At 36.9% G+C, this 9,647-nt stretch overlaps 1 protein-coding gene across 1 annotated transcript in view; it reads left to right on the top strand.

Annotated features, from left to right (window-relative positions):
* Nucleotides 1–352: 352 nt before the first annotated feature.
* LOC106872978 (crooked neck-like protein 1) overlaps nucleotides 353–9,647 on the top strand; it is a 24,804-nt gene continuing 15,509 nt past the window's right edge. Inside the window, exons 1-5 of the mRNA XM_014920166.2 lie at nucleotides 353–2,088; nucleotides 6,101–6,190; nucleotides 7,170–7,232; nucleotides 8,189–8,280; nucleotides 9,110–9,193. Coding sequence (XP_014775652.1) covers nucleotides 2,038–2,088; nucleotides 6,101–6,190; nucleotides 7,170–7,232; nucleotides 8,189–8,280; nucleotides 9,110–9,193 — 380 coding nt within the window. The 5' untranslated portion in view covers nucleotides 353–2,037. The remainder of the gene's footprint in view (nucleotides 2,089–6,100; nucleotides 6,191–7,169; nucleotides 7,233–8,188; nucleotides 8,281–9,109; nucleotides 9,194–9,647) is intronic.

Raw genomic sequence — 9,647 nt, 5'->3', positions numbered from 1 at the left:
GTGCCGCTGGACTGGCTCCCTTGCAGGTGGCATGTAAAAAACACCATTTGAGCATGGCTGTTACCAGTACCGTGTGACTGGCCCTCATGCCGGTAGCATGTAAAAGCACCCACTACACTCTCAGAGTGGTTGGCGTCAGGAAGGGCATCCAGCTGTAAAAACTCTGCCAGATCAGATTGGAGCCTTGTGCAGCCTTCTGGCTTGCCAGTCTTCAGTCAAATCGTCCAACCAATGCTAGCATGGAAAGCGGACGTTAAACGATAATGATATATATATATATACACACACACGTGTGCATGTCTACCCATATATCTCCGCGTGATTATATGACTGCATAAGTTTTCTCATCTTTTATTTCGTTTTGGTATAAGCGCATGCATATATTTGCATACTTTTTTTACATTTGGACACATTTTTCTATATGCATCAACATTAATTTTCTCACTCCTAATGTATGTCAGTGAACCTGAGTTATAGAAGTGTTGTGTCCCACCCACGTATAACAATAAAACTTTCACACACCCTACTCCAACAAACCCAACTATATCTGCCCTCTTCACAAACTGTTTCTCTTCTCTTCCTTACATTTCCACTTCATACACTATGTTTATCTCATACTCCCCAACCCAGTCTTCACTACCCTGCTCACTGTATCATTGCTTCCCCTCTCCCACTATATACCCACATTCTTGCCAGTCACTGCATCTTCCCACTCCCAACTTGCAACTCCTTGGTGATACCCTGCCACCATTCATCTCTCTCTTCCTTACTCTACCATCCCATTTATACTCTGATCCCTGTACCTTGCAAGTATACCCTGTCACTTGCCGCCATCCCTTTCCTGCTCTTGCTGTCTCCTATTCTTTCTCTCTTTCCCCTGCTCTCCCCTCTGGCCGAGTAATCATGTATATCCTCTACAGCAACAAACCTATTTCTGTCCTCATCTTTGATCTCTCTCTCTCTCTTCCTCCTTCCCTTGCCCTTACCTCTGTCCAGGTAACCCTGTATCTCTTTTACAGCAGCACATCTCTTGTTAACTCCCACTCTCTCTCTAGGTAACTGTTTTGGTTCTCATTTTGTTAACTCTCGCTCTCTTTCTCTTCCTCTCTCTGGCTGGGTAACCATGGACCTCCTCTACAGCAAGGCATCTATTTCTGCCTCTCTGTTACACTCTAATCTTTCATCATCCGGATAAGATTATCTCCTCCAATGCCTCCTTCTCTCTCAAAGTCTCTTTGTCTGGCAAAGTTACTTGATGACCCCGCCAGTGCAGGTACCACTTAAAAAGCACCCACTCCACACTGTAAACTGGTTGGCATTTGGAAGGGCATCCTGCTGTATAAGCCATGCCAAAACTGGCCTTGCCTGTGTGAGTGCTACATTAAAAACATTCAACTCACTCTACGAAGTGGTTGGTGTTGGGAAGGGCATCCAGCCGTAAAAACCATGCCAAAACTGACACAGAAACACGGTGCAGGCTTCCGCTTGGTCAGCTCCTGTCAAACCGTCCAACCCATGCCAACATCGAAGGCGGACGTTAAACGACGACGATGATGATGATTGTGACAACTGCCTTTGTTTGAAGACTTACTTCTTTTAATTTTGCTACCGAGCAAAAGTAAACCACAAACATCAAATGGTCTATATCCTATAAATCATAATGTCACATTTTCCTTAATCCTTGGTATTTTGACAAATTAATAAGAAATCAAGATATATTCTTTTATCCAGACAAGCATTAGAGAGCAATAGTTACCTTCCTGGGAAAGCTGAAATCTTAATTTAATATGAAGTTGGAACTACTGCTTTCAATGCACTTACGTTAATAATCGTTTTTACAATTATCTATTTCCCTACTCCGAAAACAAACTTGCATACATCAAGAAAATACACTTTATTTCATTTTATAAAACATTTTTTCACTTATGAGCATCCGTAGATATATGTAACCAGCTCGTTGATCTCCCTTGATTGTTAAAAGAGTCAAACATCTCCAGTTGGAGTTCAGTTTGTTCTATTTACACGGAATTTGAAACCATGGCTGAAATTACTCCCGGAGGCAAAACCAAAATGCCCAAAGTGGCAAAGGTAAAGTTCTACTTCTATTTATGTTTTTAGAATTTATTCCTGAACTCTGTATCTGAATTACTTATTGAACTTGGTTCAGATTATGGAAAAAGAAAGATTTTGTGTTAAGTTAAATCTACTTTGCCATTCACGAGGGACTGGAATCTTTAATTACAGAGTTATTGATTTGGTGAATAAAAATTGAGATCGAGCTAATAATATATAGATACTTTAAATTCTATTGTATATGTATGGATATTTTGTTAGTCTCGTAGAATCGGAGGTGAGGTATAAATCAAATGAATCTACGACAATGTTTTGATTTTCATTGCACTTCATACCTGTAGTACCCTTGTATAGTTAGAGTACTTTATGATTTCTCTTCCTCTACACCCTAAAAATAAATTAATAGAAATGATCACACTTTAGGGCGATCTTAGACTATAACGTACCATTTAAAGTCGTTCTCAAATTTAAGGTGACTTGGGACCATTAGTTCTTCGAGGGCTAATGCAGTTTCGCACCTCTCCTTGAAAAATTCATGTTTTTGAAAAAAAAATTTTCGGATTAGCCCCGTTCTTCGTTATATTTGCCGACCACTAATTGTCATAGTTGCATGTGTTTACTACTTAGAGTTACCTAACTGTACATAATTGGAATTTTATGTTTCTACACAGTTGTAAGTAATGATCCGACTACCAGCGGGAGAATATATACTGGCTCCAGATTGAGTGCAAGATTGGTTTTATTTTACCTTTTAAAAACGAAAACTAATTAATTATTCTCATATATAAATTCATAAAAAAATTAATTGAATACTTTTTATCATTTCATTTCACGATAAAGCCAACTAGGAGGTCCTCAACCTGCTAGAAATTGAAACCAAATCTCCTTATAATCATATCCTCCTATCTTAAGCAACAACATGCAAAAATAATTCTAAATTGCATCAAAGAGTATTCTTTCAAACAAGTTAGTTGCAGCACAGCATCAATCAAATTCTGTATATACCAAACACTGATACCAGCTAGATTTGAGAAAGCAAAGCTATCACCTTATACTTAAAGTTTGCCATAAATAACAGCAAATACCCCATAAAAAATGAGCATGTCTTTCACAATTAGGATATTTTTTACATTCTGTATTGAAATTTAATCAACAGTATCCATACCTTAAAGTTTTGTGGCCTTGTACCTATCTAAGAAGCCGATATTAGAAGCCTTCGCAAGATAGATAATCATACCTTTATTCATTTATCTCCTTTAGCTACCTGTCTCATTAGAACATTAGATAAAATTAGTTAAAAACAACTCACTTCATGTTCTTGTTGACAAAGCATCAACAAGAGTTTTGCAAGAAGGGTGTAAGCATTGTCTCATCTGGATTAATTCTCTCCCTCATCCAAACCCACAACCATTCTTTCACATTACTTTCTAAAATTTATAGCACATCAAATTAGTCAACTGATCAGAGCTACATCAGTTCTGTGCTAACTATCCAAAGCAGCACATGTGCTTCATAACTGACTCATTGAAAATGGCTAAATAGGTGGCTTAAAATCATCCTGTTAGGCTTGATCCTTCATATCCCTATCACATAGTCAAAACCCATTACCTTAAATCTCCTAAGTCACTCACACATAGACCTGCTGCAACAGTACATATTCAGAACACTGCTACCACTTCCAATTTCTGCAAGACAACCATCTAAAATGCAAAAGGTACACAAGCACACCCATCTCTCATACTGCAGCTGGTCATTCTGGTTCCTTGCAAAAAAGGATTTCCATCAACTTTGTGGAATTCTACTATCCATCACTTCTTCAGCTGTGATGAGCTTGCTGAGCATAGATAATATTTGCAGAGAGAAAGCTTCCATATTTGCTACTTGGTCTGAATCCATTAGCGTATTGCACACATTTGGTAAAAGACCACTTCTCCAATCTTACTGTCATTTATATGCCAAGGATAAAAATGCTTCTGCTTCAAATAAGCAATCCACCAGCCATGATCTCTATTCATGCTATAACCTTCAGAGCTGCTTGCTATCCTTTGCAAAGATTCCATTCTCTCTGTTTTTCTGATAGATATCTATCTCAATATTTGGATACACGTGACAGTGTGTCCTATTCCTAAGAAGAGTAACCTCTCTGACTCAGCTGACTATCAACCTATTGTTCTTGTTTTTTTAGCCTCAGTTTAGCACTGATTGAACAGAATTATGATTGAAGACATTCTAATAATGACCATCCTGCTTTGTTTCTATGTGCAGGAACACAAAATCACATAATCCACTGTGTCCTTTTGAAGACAGTGAGGTGTGATTTAAAGGAGATTTAGTTGCTGTTTCTAGCAACTTGAGCGACTATGTAGAGGCTGCTTCATTGCATTGATTAAGCAAAGTGTTTAATATGGGTATTTAAAAGATGGGATATGCTAGTATGATTAGTAAAGAAGCGAGTGAGTTAGAAGTAGTGGATAAATGGAGAGTAAAGATGAATTGAGGTCAAAGATTTACTGTAGAAAATGATGAATTTGAAATGTGTTTATAAAAGCAGTAGAATGTAAATTGATGTAGCATTTGATAATGATTGCTATCTAACAGTGGATGCGCAATGGTCCAGTGGTTAGGGCAGCGGACTCGCGGTCATAGGGTCGCGGTTTCGATTCCCAGACCGGGCGTTGTGAGTGTTTATTGAACGGAAACACCTAAAGCTCCATGAGGCCCTGGCAGGGGATGGTGGCGAACCCTGCTGTACTCTTTCACCACAACTTTCTCTCACTCTTTCTTCCTGTTTCTGTTGTACCTGTATTTCAAAGGGCCAACCTTGTCACACTGTGTCACGCTGAATCTCCCCGAGAACTACGTTAAGGGTACACGTGTCTGTGGAGTGCTCAGCCACTTGCACGTTAATTTCACGAGCAGGCTGTTCCGTTGATTGGATCAACTGGAACCCTCGTCGTCGTAACCGACGGAGTGCCAACAAACAGCTATCTAACAACATTTTTCTTTTTTTCTACTTTCAGCTTAAGGTCTGTGTCTGTGCTCATACATTGCCAACTGGTGTTGCTACACCTTCATTAATCCTCCTTTAATAGTTGGCATTTGGTGAATAAGGGAGTTTGTTGCTGCTGCCCTCATTCCTGCTTCTTTCTGTGAAGTTGGTTCATCTGGGATTTTGACATTTGGAGATCCAGTTTAGTTTATACATCCACACCATGTAGGTCTTTGAGCTCCTACAGGAGGATATAGAAGAGCTATTGACCTTTGTATCCCAAACTATTGCAGTATCTGTTTCTGTATTTTTGGGGCAGCGGAGGGATTTTAGGCACTATGCAATGGTGCCCTGTTCTGGCATTTGTATAATTTTCAGCACGAAGGTTAAGGGCAAGCTCTTCCAGATGTATTTTGCAGCATATCTTTCTTGCATTCATTCCAGAGAGTAAAGTCTTAGCGTCACAAGTCTTTCCCAGTAGCTAATTTGCTGTATTGAAGCTATTTTTGTCATTTAGCTTCACTGGACCACTTCAAGTTCCTCTATTAATTTCACATTGTGTGTGACCATAGTTGGGAACAAAAGTCAAGATGACTTAGGACAAATGCCCTTCAGACGACCATCATGGTTTTTTTACCCTCTTGTTTTGAAAGTTCTAAGAATCCATCTGGTCAGCCGCCTGTATTTCATTGCCAACTTAGTAATATGCAAATGAAAGGCTACATCATTACTCATGTCAATGCTCAGGTCACACACTAATTGTGATTCTGGAACTGTGATCCCTCAAAATTCAGTGTCTTTTGTCTGCATAGCATTTAACCTTGTCTGCTGATAACCTAGGGCTTGGAACTTTCCAGCATTAAACTGCATATTATTATTGTCAGTCCACTTGTATATTACATCTAACTCTTTTTGCAGATGCATGTCATCTTCTGGGTTTTCTATTTCCTGTGAGACTTTTGTATCATCTACATAGCTTGTAAAGGTGGTTCTAGGATATTCTGGTATATGTCTAATATTCATTTGGTTATATTTCAGGTTAAAAACAAGATGCCAGCTCCAGTGCAGATTACTGCAGAACAGCTGTTGCGTGAAGCAAAGGAGCGAGAGTTGGAATTGGTACCACCAGTAAGTTATCTACATGAATTTATTTTACTCTGTTTTACTAAGTTTTACTTTCATCTGTTAATGGTGTTCAATCTCACCACTGCCAAAGTATTTACTGTTTATTAGTTTCCTTCTGTTAGTTGAGAAGAACTGCATTTGGCTGAATCTAAAAAGAATTTCTCAACAACCCATTGATTTATTTCTTGTCTTCGATATGACATTGAGTCTATAGATTCAATTGATAATTGCTCAATTTACTTTGTTACATGAGGAAAATGCAGGTCAAGATGGCATCAATATAAGCAGTGACAGCACTGCATAATTGACAAATGTTTCATTACCTTCAAATGCAAATTACACTAATTTCTAAGACTATAAGTTTACTGTACAAAAAAAAAAAGTGTCAGTTAACTAACCAGATGCTGGATCATAGATTAAATGGATTAGTATCTTATGATTAGCTGCTTCCTTAGTATAAGTCTAATCATTAAATATGACTTAAGTTCTCTTTCAAAAATCTATGTTCCTTATCTGATCTGTTGTCAACTTGTGTAGCTTCTATTAACCCTGCTTGAATAGACCTATGTCATTTAGCTAGGTGTCAGATACTGAGTTTGACATCCACACATTCAGGATTTTGGATCTACCATGTATCCAACTTGATGTACTTCAAGAAGAGTGGTTTGTATGAGATGCTGATTGACAATCAGAATATTGGAGAAGTGTATTATTTTGTGTTTTTTTGTAACTGCTTGTGGTTTGTTGTGGAGATATTATGAGGTCAGCTTGTACTAGTATAGTTCACGAGGGGTCTGATATATCGTTTGTATAATATATTATTTTGTTTTCAATCAGACCAACAAAGAAAATCTTAGATACAATGTCGAAGTTACCTACTTTGGCTGTTATATTTGAGAAATAAATCTCTTCCCATATTCTTTATAATATTTTCACATTTCCCAGTAAATAGTGATTTTAACTAAATATATCCTTTTTGTAGCCTCCCAAGCAGAAAATTTCAGATCCAGAGGAATTGGCAGATTATAGACTCAAGAAAAGGAAGGTAAGTTAAAATTGATAAACTTTTACGTTTGCAAATGTATGAAATCCCTTAATCTCTCATCACAAGGCATTAAGTATATGACACAGAGTTTATTCTTGATCAAGACATTTCACTTCATTTACTACTTATGCCTGTGTGATTAAGAAGTTCACTTTGCAAACACCTGGTTTTAGGTTCAGGCTCACTGCATGACACCTTGGGCAAGTGTGTTTTAGTTTAGCCCTATATTGCCTTGTGAATGAATTTGTAGATAGAAACTGTATGGTACTTCACATATAATGTGTGTGCGGTGATAGTTCATTGTCTAGTGGTTAAAATGTCTCACTATTATGGGTTTGCTTAATGGACTGGATGGTGTGTTAAATTCTTAGAAATTGTCTGAATATGAATCTGATTTCCTTTGATTAGGTATGAGGCCAATATTTTTGTTGGAATTGGATATACTCAGTTGAACCAATCCCAGTACAATAAATAGTTCTTATTTCATTGTCCCTGGAGAATTCAAAGGCAAAGTTGATCTTGATTTGATTTGAACTTGGATCAGAATGGTGAAGTACCTGCATCTAGTATTTTGTTACTATCATCATTATTTTATGTCCACTTTTCATGCTAGAATGGATTAGATGTTTCATCACTTATCGAGTCGGTTCTTATGTGGAGTTAATGCTTTCCAAGATGTATCAAAGCATTGTGTTTCATTTATACATTTCGGCTAGATGCCCTTCCTAACATCAGTCACTTTATAGAATGTATTGGGTGCATTTTATTGTTGCACCAGTACATATATAAATATTATATTTTCTTTTAGGCCTTGAATGTAAGATACAAATCAATGTTTCTGTGTCAATTTTTTTAATCTTTCCCATCATTGTAAAAAAAAAAAAATGCCATTTTCTCCATTTGAATATTGTATGTTGCTGGGGTGTTAAATTTGATCTTTTCATTCTTCCTTTCAGGCATATGAAGACAATATCCGCAAAAATCGAACTGTGATGAGCAACTGGATTAAGTATGCCCAATGGGAAGAATCACAAAAAGAAATTCAAAGGTTTCTGTTTGTTTGATTTATGTTATACTTTATTTTCCTTCCATATTGAGGATGAAAATAAAGAGTATAGTAGTTAATGTATGCCCACCAACTGCTATACTCTCTGGATTAACTTAGATTTTAATATAAACGATATCACTAACTTGAGGCAAAAAGTGGAAAAGGCTCTCTGGCTGGGTTTGAACCACATGTCTATCTCTTGCTAGGTGATTCTGTTATTGATTATTATAGCAGAAGAAAATATTCATAGAGCCTAATTTGAGAAAATGGTGTGGTAAGCACTCTGTAGTCTAATTGTTTATGAAGGCATTTGACAAAAAGTAGACACTGAATATTCAGCCCTGTCTGTGGGCCTGTTGCTCTGTTTAGCTTCAAATTGGTGCTTATAAGGTATAACATTATTTACTGTACTCCTATTTTCAATCGTTAATCTCTCAGAAATCTTTGATAAGTTTTTATGTGTTTTCATATATAACAGCAAGTTAAATTAATAAGATCCTCTTTATGCCCAAAATGGGGGAAAAAATAATAATATAAAGTAGTAAAAAACAACTTGTAATTATTACAGCTAGTTTAAACACCTACATTACAAGTATATAGTTAAAGTCATTTATTAATGTTTAGAAAGATAAAATAATAAACTGTCAGTCTTGATGTTATATATTACATATTTACTTTACATTGACTTAGAAATCATTGTGTTATAATTTAATTGCTGATAAATGTATATAGTTTATTAGCAGTATTAATAAAAAAGTTCAGATACAGCAGCAAATCATTGGAATTATGGAAGATATATCCTACATTTTGATTTTCTTTATTTCTGCAGAGCACGGTCTGTGTGGGAACGAGCTTTAGATGTGAACCACAGAAACATCACAGTTTGGTTAAAATATGCTGAAATGGAAATGAAGTAAGTGTTCATTATTTTAAATATTTATGCCATTTGATTATATATTTTCAAATGCAAAATAGCCAAGTAGCTAAGATGATATTAGCTCATGGGTTTTTTAAAATTTAATGTCTGTTAGTAAATGTTTTCTTGTGCCTTTAGGATTTATAGTTTAATCATTAATCATCCATGCTGCCAGTACATACCTGTGAGAAATTGGTTCTGCATATTCCAGGAATCATCATCATCATCATCATCATCGTTTAACGTCCGCTTTCCATGCTAGCATGGGTTGGACGATTTGACTGAGGACTGGTGAAACCGGATGGCAACACCAGGCTCCAATCTAAATTTGGCAGAGTTTCTACAGCTGGATGCCCTTCCTAACGCCAACCACTCAGAGAGTGTAGTAGGTGCTTTTACGTGTCACCTGCACGAAGGCCAGTCAGGCGATACTGGCAATGGCCACGCTCGA

Source organism: Octopus bimaculoides, chromosome 2, assembly GCF_001194135.2.
Source record: "Octopus bimaculoides isolate UCB-OBI-ISO-001 chromosome 2, ASM119413v2, whole genome shotgun sequence".
NCBI lineage: Eukaryota > Metazoa > Mollusca > Cephalopoda > Octopoda > Octopodidae > Octopus > Octopus bimaculoides.
The sequence above is the reverse complement of the archived record's forward strand: the minus strand, read 5'-3'. Positions and strand labels throughout refer to the sequence as shown.